Source organism: Coptis chinensis, chromosome 7 (genome assembly GCF_015680905.1).
Source record: "Coptis chinensis isolate HL-2020 chromosome 7, ASM1568090v1, whole genome shotgun sequence".
NCBI lineage: Eukaryota > Viridiplantae > Streptophyta > Magnoliopsida > Ranunculales > Ranunculaceae > Coptis > Coptis chinensis.
Window position 1 is genome coordinate 94,246,619 of NC_141462.1, and position 13,494 is coordinate 94,260,112.

Below are 13,494 nucleotides of genomic sequence, written 5' to 3' on the forward strand. Positions count from 1 at the left end.
ATCGCACTCGGCCGCGGTGCATAGAAATTATGCACTAAGTTTCTGCAATCCCACATGTTTGCCGTGAGATTAAACGTAGGTGGGAATAATAAGTTGTTGGAACAACATACAAATTGACTTTTAGATGACAAAGTCAAAACAAAAGTGGTGTTCTCTAATAGATGGCTGTGGCCGATAATTAGGCCATCCACCAAATAGACCAATATAGCTCATTGATTTGGGGGCTTTTGCACCATCCACAACTATCCTTTTCTCATCAATGTCATGCTTGCAGATGATCGATTTTCAATTTTTCATTAGATTTCTCTTAATTGGCTATCTTCTACATTAATTTTAAGTAAAAGCGGGAAAGGAGACAAAGAAGTTCTTAAATACATACAAGACAGAAACCTGGGAAGAACCTTCAACCAACCATAGTTGCCGATGGAGCTCGTAAGAGAATAGCAATAAGCATACTGTTGAGAAAATAATTAAATGTGATTATTATTTTAATTTGGGATCCATTAACATACTTACCAAATTTACTGGTATAATCATTGATTGATATTTTCCCATTTCTAATGTTATTCTTTTCTCAAGACAGCTTACATTTGGTGGATTCATAAACTTCAGCACATGGATATGCTTTTGACAGAGATGAACACTTCCCAAATGACGTTTCCTCAATGACTTGTATAGTAGATACTGCAGAAACATCATCAGTTATATTTATCAAATTAATTTTCTAGATACAAATGGAAAGATGACTGAGAAGAAGAGTAAAGACTCAAGCCCAGAAATAATGTGGGAACCCCATATTTGCACACACACACACACATGGAAAGAAATTGAAAAGGTAATAATTCCCAAAAAAATTGAGTATACCATAGAGCACAGTTTGCAAGATTTTGCATACAATTTCAAGGTACCAAAGAATCAGTAGAAGATATTTCAACTTTTTCAACACTGGATAAAACCGAAACAATTAAATAAGCATGATCAGAAATAACCTGCTTGCGATTCATAGCAGTGCTAGAGTCGGTCGTACGGTTCATAGAGAAAGCGTTTGTTGATGAACGAAAGTGGGGAGAGAGGGAAAGGTTTTTACTGCTCTGTTTCCACAATTAAGTCTCCCAACACTTCGTAGTTTAATTTTGACATTACTTTATCATTCTTAGTTTAATTTGGGAAGAAGAGAAGAATAAGAGAAAGGGCTTGAAGAGATGAATTTTTATTTGGAGAGTTGGGAGTGTTTTGTAGAATTGAAAAAAGAGCATGGAAAGAGGTTTTTATCTATTTCGGGTTAGGAACAATTGAAATCATCAAAAAAGGGCGTATAATTCCTTTTTTTATGAAAAATCCGATGTGTCAGTCTCAGAGAAAAAAGGGGGGCTGACGTGGGTCACTGGGAGCATTTTCCACTACTCAGTATTAATGGTCTTTGATTAGAGAAGATGATCACTACATATAAGACCTATTTTTCAACAATTGGATTACTAGTTGACGGTGGGGATTAAAAACAAATAGTTACATTATTTAAGGTTTTCAACCTTACAAGTTTCGACATAAGGAAGACCAAGAGTTAAACTATTCTAGCTATTATTGTTTAGGAAACTATATGGTTATTTCTATTAAGAGCCATTATTGAATTAGGAAGTTGAGTCTAGTAGAAGTCGGCTATCTACTATCTACTATCTATATACTAAAGCAAGAAATGAGGCTCAGTCCCTTGGTTCTAACTTAGTTGAGTATAAACTCCCTCCCATCGGCCCATATTATATAACCTCCTTATTATTTAGGTCTCGCTAAATAACCTCACTGCTTTCCAAAAAAGAGATAAAATCTAGTCTGTTTTTATTTACTATGTTATCTTATTTCCTTTTTTACCTTTTTGGGATTGAAATTTTCCCGACTATATGTAAATGTATTTTTACACACACACACACACACACACACACACACATATATATGTAAAACTATATTTGCATAGTCATCGGAGTTATAAAAACTTAAATTTACATAGTAACTTTTGGGTTTGAAAATTTCCCTCACAAAATATATATATAAATTTAAATTTAAATAGATTAAGAAGACTCTGTAATTTTATATTGTCATATGTAAATTTACATTTTCATATGAAAACTTAAATTTACATATGTAAATTTAAATTTTAATATGTAAAAATACTATGAATGTAAATTTAAATTTTCCTGAAAAAAAAATTTCATATGAAAATTTAAATTTAAATAGGTTAAGAAGACTGTATAATTTTATATTGTCATATGTAAATACAAATTTACATAGGATGACGTCAGCCCGGTTTATCCTTAAGCCGAAATTATAAGTAAAGATTGATGATATCAGCCTGATTTTCACAGGGGTATTTTGGTCTGTTTTGGCTTTGTTGTTATGTTTTAAATAATAGGGAGGTTTTATGCATTTGTTCGCTCCTGGGGGGTTTTTGTGTAACAATTTTTTAGTGAGGGAGATTAAACCCAAAATCTATATACTAAAGTAGAGACTTCTAAGGGAGGAATTTCTCTCTCCTAGGTGGCACTCTAATATGAGAGATAGTCTTTTTTTAATAGCCTACAATGCCACATGAAACCTATTTAGAAAGTTTGAGTGTATTTATGCTTCCTATATATTTTACCAAAGAAAAAAAATTGCTAAAAAATAAGTGATTTGAAGGAGTTTCACTCTCGATTTAGAGAAATTTTAGTAGTTCCCATTATTGCCGGACCAAAAAGTTTATATATTTAGGGATGGTTAAACGAACTCCAAAACTGGTGACTCCAATCTAACGCCATTTATAAAATGTCAAATCTTGCACAATCCAACGAATGAGATCTGTTTGCTTAACAAGAGGTGGGGCATTTCTGTCAAATGAAATATTCTTTTAACAGAACAAAAACCCACGACTCATCTTCTTCTCTTCATTTGTCTTCTCCAGTCTCTAAACCACTTCTCTCTCATCCTGCTCTCTCTCTTGTGAAATTCAGTATATGCATAAAATTTATAAATTTATTTTGCTTCTCTTTGAATCAAATTTTCAATTTTTAAAGTGATGAAGTTCCCTAAGAAATTGGAAGTTTTTTATGTGATATGGCCTCACCTGATATTAGGGGAATGCTGAATTTTTGGACTAAGCTTTGAAGTGAGAAAATCCAAGTGTTTCGCATAAAATTGATAATACTTTATGGATGATGTCTTGGTGTTTGATTTTGAGCTTTGATTTGTGTAAGTTTTTTTTTAGTTTGATCGTTGCAAGTACAATCTTGTCTGAATCAAATGAGAAATAACTAAGTGTTTGTATTGACCTAAAAACTCCTTCTCTTATAAGTCCAAAAGGATCTTTTCCTCTCTTCTTTCTCTTCCTCTCTTTCTCTTCTTTTATCTCTCTTTTTCTCTCCTCCTTCCCTTTCATTGTGCAGCCCCCCTCTTTTTCCTTCCTCTCTCATTCTTTTTATACCCCTTCCTCTCGCTTCCTGGCCGTCCAGCTGTCCCCCCCATCCAACCATTCCTCTTTCTGCCGTACCCCTGACACGTCCGCGCTCTAGGGTTTCCCGGCTATGATCGCCTACCTCTCGGTTGGCCTCACTAAGCTACCCCCCATTTGGTGCCCCGCGGACCTGGTCTTCCTCTAGGTTCAATTCCTGTGCTCTTGCTCTATCACACTATCCTGCCTCCTTCATGATGTCCGCTGACCTGGCATCATTTCCTCAATTGAGCCCATACAAATGCCCCTTCTTGATTCCACGGTCCTATTTATGGACCCGAGGTCGAGAACCCATTTCTCCTCGTTCTCTGCGCCCCCTTATGCGCACTCCTTGGGTTGCGTGTGAGAATGATTGCACTCATCACGCACGTTCTTTGCCGCCTCTCGTACCTCGTGCTGCCACATGTCTCCTTTAGGCTGGCTCGCTGTCTTGTCGCCTTGGTTTCCTCATTCCTTGCAAGTACTCTTCTACCCCCAGTCCCTTCGATTTTCCCCACTCTTTCAAATGACGCCTTTACCCCTCCACTATATAATCATCTCTACTTCTTCTTCCTCTCCGACTTCACCTTCCTCCTCTCTCTCTCTAGCTTCTTTTTTTTTCTTTTTTTTTCTTCTCACTGCTCTCTTTATTCACTCCGGCCAACCTCCAGCTAGTGACCACCCTTCCCCTCTTTTTTCGGTGAACGTCTTCCTTCTTGAGCATTCCACTCGGGCTACACTCTTCCTTGGTAAGTCTCTCTGTGCTTAAATCTCTTTAATTTCCGCTTTTATTTGAAATAATCACCTTCTCGAACCTATTCGTCTTCCTTCGATGTCGGTCTCTAAACCCTCTAACTCTTCGTCTTCCCAATCCGATGGGGTAGCGTCTCCGCCCCCTCCTGTTCCGGCTGTGGTCCCTTTCGCCTCTGGCCATCCAGCCTCTTTACTGCCGCCCCCTTCTCGATTCCGTAAACCTAATTTGGCCGCAATTAGGGCTGCCTATGGTATTCCGGCCGACATAGTTTTAGAGCATGTGCCCTCCATCACCCATTACCCTCACCTGGTTCCCCGACGTCCAGGGTATCTTGTAGTCATGGTGGGCCAAATTGTAGCCGGCTTGCGACTACCTCTTACTTTGTTAGATGTCGAGGTATGCAACCATTTCAACATTCCTCCCTGCTAAGGCATAGGAAACTATTGGAGACTTATGTATTCTGCGAACTCTTATAATGAGACCGGGGACTCCAAAATCACGAGCCACGACATCTTTTCTTAGTATTACATCAAAAAGAGCACCAAAGATGTCGGGGTTGGGTACCAGTCTTTCTGTGTGCGTCCTCGAAAGAAGTCCTTCCTACTTCATGTTACCACCTCGGATAAAGTATGGCACCACTACCCGTTGTATGTGTCAGGTCACTTTCTATCCGTGGATCTTCCTAATGATTTGACTCTTAACCATCTCGCCTTCAAATCCCGCGGTGCGTATCTCGGTTCTCCCTTTCTCTCTTGGTGTATTATTTCGCTTTTTCCTAACTGCGGTTTCTCTTCCTTGCACAGGGTGGCGACCTGATTCCAAGTCCCAAATCTACTCTGGTATTTCCAGTCCTATCTTCCAACGACTCCGCGACCTCGGACCTAACCAAGCCGCCCACCTAGGTATTCACCCTACCACTGCGACCCCACTTCTGCAAGTTCCTGAACTCCAACATATAGGTAGTTTTTCTGCCTCCTTTTACCGCCCTCCCCCTCCCAAAGAACGCAAACCCCGAGCCTCCCCCAAGAAAAGGTCCCTCTCCCATGCCCCACGCCGCAACCGAACCCGGTCCGCTACCCCTACACCCATCTCCCACAGATCCCAAGATAATCCCACCTCCTTTTACCGCCCTCCCCCTCCCAAAGAACGCAAACCCTGAGCCTCCCCCAAGAAAAGGTCCCTCTCCCATGCCCCACGCCGCAACCGAACCCGGTCCGTTACCCCTACACCCATCTCCCACAGATCCCAAGATAATCCCACCTCCTCTGCTCCGGAAGGTGTCCATTCATTCCGCTCCATCTCTGATTGGGATGATCAATACCACAACTCTCCTACCAACGACATGGATGAACACACGCAGAAGTTATTTGACAGCGACTCTGACGATGAGGAGGTTATTAAGGTTCCATCCGCCGAGGTCCAAACTTCCACTGAACAACCGCCCTCCAAGAAGCCGCGGACCTCAGGTTCTACCGAGCCCGAGCTTTCTACACAATAGGACTCTATTTCTGGTGACCTCGCCCCCAACCCTGCTACCCGGCCCCCTGCCATTTCATCACCCCTCTCTCACCGGGCTGGCAAGGGACCTGCTTCCGCGCCCCTACCCAGAGATGCCCCGGCATCCTCCCTTGCCACTGTAGAAGAATTTCGCCCAGTCTTCAAGGTGCGCAACCGCCGAGTAAATACTGACGACTCGGCTCTCGACAATGCCGCGGTTGCCTCTTCCTTATTTTACAACTCTCACTTACCCCGCGACATCGCATATGCAGACGGCGGCACGTTCGATTCGCATCACACTTCATTGTACACTAACTGGGAAAGTGTACGTTTGTTTTTTTTTTTTTTATCTTCTCCCTTGTGTATCAGGTCAGCTTGGATATCTCTTTTATGATTCGCGGCCTGCTCAGTGCCCGAAACAAACTATCTACCTTGCAGAGGGAGCTAGATGGACCCCTGGGTCTGAGAGCGGCCTATGCTAGCCTTCAATCCGAATTGGCGGCCACCAACTTGGCCAAGCTCCAGGGCGAAGATGAGCTCCAGGTTGCTGAGCGTTCCCATCAAAAGTACATGGACCAAGTCAATGACCGTCTGAGTTAGCAACGGGATTCACTTCTCCAGCACCATCAGCTCACCTTGGAATCCGCGGCCTAGAAGCATCAGGAGGCTCTGGCGGTACTTAAACAGAAGTATGAAGAAGCTAGTGCTGCTGAGTCACAAAAGAACCTATAGGACATGAACATACTCCGTGACCGCTTCAAACTTCTGGCCGACAAGAGGGTTGCCAAGAAACTTCAAGAAACAATGGATAAACTTATCCAGGAGGGCTGCCTCCTCACTGAAATGCCTGCCACTTCCGCGGCTGACCCTCCTGATATCACTGGAGACATTTTGTCGGCCCCAGAGGTCCTGCCCGCGGCTCCCTCCGAAGAAGCTGCCGAAGATGTCACAGCTGCCACTTGCCAATTACCTTCCGATGTGCTGCCTGTCAATGAGCCCGCTTCTGATACGATTTAAGGACCATTGTTTTGTAATAAGATATTTTTGCTTTCCTGGCCCTGCTGTTGGTCATACTTCCCTTTTAACATGATATTTTGGGTTTCATATATTTTATTATTGTCTCTTTATCATTTGAGATTACTTGTACTTTTCATCTACACTTTTTCCTTCATCCAAATCTTTGCTATTCTCCTGAGTCTCTTCCGCGCTATCTTCTTCTCTAGTGCCAGCGAAGGGCTCACCCCCTTCGCCGCTTCATCTACTGAGATGTTCTAAAACATGCCGAGGACATTCTCTTTGCCCCCGTGTTTCTTGAGGGTTGGTCCACGGGACGAATATGGCTCTTGCGCCACCCATCTCTGGTCCGCGAGGGGCTCATCCCGCCCCGCGGCTTGCTCAGGCTACCACACTTGCCGGGAACACTCTATTGCCCCACATGTCTCTGACCTTTCTGGTCCGCGAGGGGCTTATCCCGCCCCGCGGCTCGCTCCATCTCTTTGACTTGCAGGGAACGCTCTATAGCCCCACGCGTCTCTGACATCTCTGATCCGCAAGGGGCTCATCCCGCCCAGCAGCTCGCTCAGTCTCTTACACTTGCTGAGAACACTCTACTGCCCCACGTGTCTCTGACATCCCTGATCCGCGAGGGGCTCATCCCACCCCGCGGCTCGCTCAGTCTCTTACACTCGCTGGGAACACTCTATTGCCCCACGTGTCTCTGACACCTCTGATCCGCGTGGGGCTGAGCCCACCCCGCGTCTCTGACATCTCTGATCCCCAAGGGGCTCATCCCTCCCCGTGGCTCACTCAGTCTCTTACACTTGTTGAAATCACTCTATTGCCCCACGTGTCTCTGACCTCTCTGATCCGCGAGGGGCTCATCCCGCCCCGTGGCTCGCTCAGTCTCTTACACTTGCTGGGAACACTCTATTGCCCCATGTGTCTCTGCCCTCTCTGATCCGCGAGGGGCTCAACTTGCCTTGCGGCTCGCTCAGTCTCTTGCACTTATTGGACGCACTCTATTTGCCCTTATCCATACTCGCTCCACTGATCCCTGGTTTGCACTATTCCCTACAACATTGCAATTCCATTACCAAAAGTGCTGTGGTTTTATACATTTACATTCAGCTGTTGTCCTCTATTTTGGACCTCCTTACATTGCTCAAGATTTCCTTACATTCAATTGTAAAACTTTTTCAATAGTCTTACATTCCATGGCTTCTCTATCAGCTTACCCTTCATGGTCTGCAACTTGTAGGTTCTTGACCCTCCTGTCTCTACCACGGTGTATGGCCCCTCCCAAGTTGGACCCAACTTCCCATCTTTCTCTTCTTTAGTGCTTGGAGTCACTCGACGCAACACCAATTCCCCAATCTTGAAACGTCGCGGCCTGACCCTTTGGTTGTACTGTCTCTGTAGTCTTCGGTGATATTCTTTCAGCCGGATGCGAGCGGTGTCTCTTTTCTCTTCTACTAGGTTCAAGTCCCCCGCCAATATGCGCCAATTCCATCCTCCACCGCCTTGGTTCTCATCGTGGCCGCGATCATCTCTGAAGGAATCACGGCTTCAACTTCGTATGCCATGGCAAATGGTGTCTCCTTGGTGCTTGTCCTCGGGGTGGTTCGGTAGGCCCATAGCACATGATTTAACTCGTCAGCCCAAGCGTCCTTTTTATCTTCCAATTTCCTTTTCAAGTTGTTTATTATCATTTTGTTGGAAGATTCCGCCTATCCGTTGCCCTCTGGGTTGTAAGGGGCTGAGAATCTTTGTTTCACCTGGTATGTCTGTAGAAACGCTGCCACTTTAGCTCCCGTGAACTATGTCCCATTATTTGCGATGATAGCATACAGCAACCCAAACCTACATATGATGTTCTCTCGTAGAAACTTAATCACTTGTGTTTCTTTGACTTGCTGCAAAGGGACGACCTCAATCCATTTCGTGAAGTAGTCTGTGGCCGCCAGCATGTATCTCCTCTTGCCACTTGCCATGGGAATTGGCCCCACGATATCCATCGCCCACATGGAAAATGGCCACGGACTCGACACATTATGCAGGGGTTCTGCGGGTACGAATATCCACTGTGAGAACCTCTGGCATTTGTTGCATTTCTTGGCGAAGTCCACCGCATCCTTCTTCATATGGGGCTAAAAGTAACCCTGCGTCAACAGCCGGTGTGCAGTGGTCCTTCCCGCAGAATGGCTCCCACAGTCTCCTTCGTGCAATTCACCTAACACCTCTTTCGCCGACCGCGGCCCTAGACATTTTAACAAGGGCCCGTTGAAGTTTTTCCGGTACAGCTCCCCTTCCACTAGGACGTACCTTCGTGACGTCTGTTCCAACCCTCTATTTTCTTTCTTGTTGGTCACCTCCCTTCCCCTCAAGAAATCGATGATGGGATCCCTCCAGCATTCTTCTTCCTCTGTAACCTGACACACCTCCGCCCCCTCTTCTATACTAGGCCTGTCCAATATGCCTACCCGTATCATCCTTTCCTATGACCCCGGCATTGCTGCCGCCACGTATGCCAATGCGTCTGCGTGTCTATTCTCTCTGCGACCCAAGTGTACAAATTGGATCTTTGCGAACTTGCTGGCCCTCTCACGCACCACCTTAAGATATTTTGCCATTCTCGGGCATCGAGCTGCAAACCCTCCATTAACTTGGCAAACCACGAGATTCGAATCCGAGTACACTATCAGTTCTCTGACCCCCACATCCTCAGCCATCCTCAATCCTGCTATCACTGCCTCGTACTCTGCTTCACTGGTGGATACCGCAAACCCCAATTTTGTGGTTAACTCTATTCTATGGTTATCGGGTGTAACCAATACCACCCCTATGCCGCTACTTTCATCAGTGGATGACCCGTCCGCGAATATCCTCCATCCATTTCTTTTATCCCAAGGGTCCAGTAAATTGGGCTCCCCGTCTCTCTCTGGTTCCATAACCATCTCTTCTCCCCAATTGGGATCCTCGGCTGGGAACTCCGCTAGAAATTCTGCCACTGCTTGCACCTTCTCCGCGGTCCTCACCTAATACTGTATCTCGTACGCACTAAGCATCACAACCCATTTCAACATTCTCCCAGAACTTTCTATCCTTAATGCCTACTTGAGTGTGAGGTTGGTGACCACTACGATGGAGTGAGACTCGAAGTAGGGCTTCAGCTTCAGAGTCGAGAAGATTAGGGCTATGGCATATCTCTCGATTATGTTATATCTTGTCTCTGCATCCAGTAATGTTTTACTTTGAAAATACACCGGTTTCTCCACCCTGTCCACGAGGCAGACCAATACTGAACTCACCGCATAATCGGATGCCCCGAAGTACAAGTACAACTTCTCCCCTTCTTCCGGCCGGGATAACAAAGGTGTTTTGCCCAAATACCCCTTCAACTCTTGAAATGCCTCTTCGCACTCCGCTGTCCACAATAAATCCGGAGTACTTCTCAACAGTCGATACAGCAGTCTGCATTTGTCGGATGATTTGGAAATGAACATGTTCAACGCTGCCACCCTTCCTGCTAGCCGCTGTACCTCCTTTACATTCTGCGGGGATGGCATTTCTATCAAGGCCCTTATCTGCTCAGGGTTGGCCTCTATCCCTCGATGTGTCACGATGTAGCCCAAGAACTTGCCCGTGGTCACTCCAAAGGTACACTTCTCTGGGTTCAACTTCAAGTTATACTTCCGCAATATACTGAATGTCTCCTGTAAGCCCTCCAAATGCTCTTTCTCCGACATGCTCTTTTCCACCATATCATCTATGTATATTTCAATCCCTTTTCGAATCTTGCTTTCAAACATTTTCTACCCCAACCTTTGGAACGTGGCTCCTGCATTCTTCAGACCGAATGGCATCCTTGTATAACAATATGTGCCGCCTTCCACCACAAATGTTGTTTTCTCTTGATCTGGCCCATACATTGCCACCTGATTGTACCCCATAGATGCGTCCATGAATGAGAACACCTTGTACCCCGCAGTCCTATCTACCAACTCATCTACTCGTGGCATGGGGTATCTATCTTTCGGGCACTCCTTATTCACATCCGTGAAATCGACGCACATACGCACTTTGCCATTCTTTTTAGGTACCGCAACTACATTGGACAACCACTCGGTGAATTCTATCTCCCGTATTATGCCCGCTCCCTTCAACCGTGACACCTTTTCGCGGATGCTCTCCGCATACTTTGGTCTAATACTCCGCATCCTCTGTCTCACCAGCTTGGTGTCTTCCTTCATGTTCAACCTATGGCATGCAAATTCTGGGTCTAATCCCGTAACGTCCTCAATAGTCCATGCAAACACATCCCTATTTTTTGACAAGAATTGTATCAACTTATTCTTCCAATCATCCAGCAGACTGGATCCTACCGATGTGAGCCTCCCTTCTTCTCCATCCCCTATATTCACCACTTCAATTTTATCTAGTGTCTTCGGACCCTCCGCAGGTTCCCCCTTACTCTCCACAGAGGCGATCTGTAACTGCTATGCCTGCCTCTCCTTGGGTGGGAGCTTTCTTCTTCGTTTACCAATACCGCTCGGCTTCTTCCTTCCCCTATGACTGTTCTTAGTTGTCACTTGATCACCGCGGACTTCATATGTGCCCGTTGGAGTTGGGAACCGTATCACTTGATAGTAGGTAGACGGGACAACCTTCATCTCATGAATCCACCTCCTCCCCAAGATAGCGTTGTATTGGGAGGCGGAATCCACCACCATGAACCGCGCGAATACCGTCACAGGATCCGTGGTTACCGACAACAAGAGTTCCCCCATAGGCTATGTCATACTTCCATTGAACCCGTATAAATTAGTGCGGGGAGGCCTCAATTGACTAGGATCCACTCCCATTTCTTCTAAAGCTCCCTTGAACAACAGATCAACCACCCTACCACAATCCACTAACACTCTCTTCACCAGGTAATTGCCCATTGCCACTGTGATCACCAACGCGTCCTCATGTGGGGAGTCCACTGCCTGCAAGTCCGCCTTGCTGAAGACGATCATGTCTCTGTCCTCGGTTGACCCCACCCTTGGTCGCGGCATAGTAGTCCTGTCATTGATCTGTTGGATGCTCGCAGTCCTCCTCACCTTATCTCTATGTGCATTATGACTTAGTACCTCTCCACTGAAAATCACATGTATAGTCCCTAACAACTGATCCTGGCGTGGCAGGTGCTCATCATTCTGTGCTTCCCTCACAAACTCCTTCATCTTACCCCTCTGCACCAATCTCTGAACCATCCACTTCAAAGCGTAACAGTCATCCGTCTCATGGTTTCGCATCTGGTGGTATGCGCAGAACGGTTTATCTAGCAGCTTTACTGGTGTAGTCTGTGGACCTTCATACCCCTGCAAGTTTTTAATCAACGGCAATATTTCTCTCAACGGTCTATTTAGCGGCGTCACCTCTATCTCCCGGTATGGCTTCCTTTCTCTATTCTCCCGTCGAACTCCTTCCTGAGCTCTTTCGACCCTCGGTGGGTAACCGCGGTATCCACCGCTTCCTTTCTCCGAAGCCCTTTCTCTGTGGTGCTCCCTATCCTTATCCAAAGACAAAACAGCTTTCCCTGATCTCTTTGATTCCCTCGGTAAATTATCCTCATACCTAATGTATTTCTCTACCCGCGGATATAACTCGTGCAACGTTGCAATTTCATTCTTCGCGATCGACTGATGCACTCCCATCCCCGGCCGCAACCCTCACTCAAAGGCGATAACCGCAGTCCTCTCATTCAAATTCTCGACCTTCAGTGTCTCAACCTCGAACTGGCATAGATACTCCCTTACAGTCTCTGCAAACTTTTGTCTCACATTGAACAGGGCCGCGATGTCCACCGCCCGCTTCTTATGGTGTATGAAATGATCTACAAAGGCTTGTTCCAACTCTTGGAAATTCCTTATGCTCCCCGCCAGCAATCGATAGTACCAATCCAACGCCCCGCCTTTCAAACTGGTTGGGAACATCATGCATCGCAATCCATCGTACCGTGATTCCTGCCATAACGACATTTGTTGCCTGAAGTGGTGGATATGATCTGCTGGGTCTCCTTTCCCATCGTATCTCTCGAATCGGGGCTGGTTAAAGCGTTTTGGGACCTCAGAAGCCCAAATGTCGTCCACCAAAGGGTTGCGGTTTAAGCCCTGCCACCACCTGGCTAGCCGCTCCTCCATGACTTTTCCCCTTCTGTTGGTTCGCTTCTCTATCCTTGTCTATCATATCTTGCACTTGTTCAATTGTCAAGCCGGCCACCCGATTTTCCACCAGGTTGGGCTCCTCACCTTCCTCCCCCGAGCTATCATTCGCTTCTTCGTCCAGTCCTTCCTCTTCTCTTTCCTTCTCTCTCCTCAACACGTCGTTCTCCTCCCTCATAAGTCGCGTCTCCTCAGTCTCCAGATCTGCTCTCCCGCCTCCTTCTTCCTCTACCCCCGCCTCTGGTGTCGTTTCCCGTACTGGTACTTTCCTTGGTCTGCCTACCTGTCTCTTCGGTGCCATCTCTACTTCGCTTTTGCTCTATCCCCACAGACGGCACCAAATGTATTGACCTAAAAACTCCTTCACTTATAAGTCCAAAAGGATATTTTCCTCTCTTCTTTCTCTTCCTCTCTTTCTCTTCTTTTATCTCTCTTTTTCTCTCCTCCTTCCCTTTCGATGTGCGGCCCCCCTATTTTTCCTTCCTCTCTCATTCTTTTTATACCCCTTCCTCTCGCTTCCTGGCCGTCCAGCTGTCCCCCCCTATCCAACCATTCCTCTTTCTGCCATACCCCTGACACAT

The 13,494-nt window shown here is 46.0% G+C and overlaps 4 protein-coding genes across 4 annotated transcripts; all 4 read right to left on the reverse strand.

The window, feature by feature from the left end:
• Window positions 1–7,886: 7,886 nt before the first annotated feature.
• On the reverse strand, window positions 7,887–8,848 carry LOC147490134 (uncharacterized). Its single transcript, XM_086574809.1, has 2 exons — window positions 8,556–8,848; window positions 7,887–8,256 (listed from the first exon to the last, which is right to left on the reverse strand). The coding sequence occupies exons 1-2, from the start codon at window positions 8,846–8,848 to the stop codon at window positions 7,887–7,889; spliced, it is 663 nt and encodes a 220-aa protein (XP_086430935.1).
• A 354-nt stretch (window positions 8,849–9,202) lies between these two features.
• Window positions 9,203–10,516, reverse strand: LOC147490135 (uncharacterized). Its single transcript, XM_086574810.1, has 2 exons — window positions 10,016–10,516; window positions 9,203–9,742 (listed from the first exon to the last, which is right to left on the reverse strand). The coding sequence occupies exons 1-2, from the start codon at window positions 10,514–10,516 to the stop codon at window positions 9,203–9,205; spliced, it is 1,041 nt and encodes a 346-aa protein (XP_086430936.1).
• Window positions 10,517–11,497: 981 nt separating this feature from the next.
• LOC147490136 (uncharacterized) lies at window positions 11,498–12,406 on the reverse strand. The gene has a single exon (XM_086574812.1). The coding sequence runs from the start codon at window positions 12,404–12,406 to the stop codon at window positions 11,498–11,500; it is 909 nt and encodes a 302-aa protein (XP_086430938.1).
• A 15-nt stretch (window positions 12,407–12,421) lies between these two features.
• Window positions 12,422–12,730, reverse strand: LOC147490137 (uncharacterized). The gene has a single exon (XM_086574813.1). It carries the CDS (start codon window positions 12,728–12,730, stop codon window positions 12,422–12,424), a length of 309 nt encoding a protein of 102 aa, XP_086430939.1.
• Between the last annotated feature and the right edge of the window lie 764 nt (window positions 12,731–13,494).

Bases quoted from the DNA above. Each gene is read 5' to 3' on its own strand.
- LOC147490134 (XM_086574809.1), bottom strand. From the start codon at position 8,848: ATGAAGAAGGATGCGGTGGACTTCGCCAAGAAATGCAACAAATGCCAG. The intron at 8,257-8,555 runs GTATGCTATCAT...TGATTCCTTCAG, and splicing joins ATATGTAGGTTTGGGTTGCT to AGATGATCGCGGCCACGATG.
- LOC147490135 (XM_086574810.1), bottom strand. From the start codon at position 10,516: ATGTTTGAAAGCAAGATTCGAAAAGGGATTGAAATATACATAGATGAT. The intron at 9,743-10,015 runs GTGAGTTCAGTA...ATACAGTATTAG, and splicing joins TCGGGGCATCCGATTATGCG to GTGAGGACCGCGGAGAAGGT.
- LOC147490136 (XM_086574812.1), bottom strand. From the start codon at position 12,406: ATGGGAGTGCATCAGTCGATCGCGAAGAATGAAATTGCAACGTTGCAC.
- LOC147490137 (XM_086574813.1), bottom strand. From the start codon at position 12,730: ATGTCGTTATGGCAGGAATCACGGTACGATGGATTGCGATGCATGATG.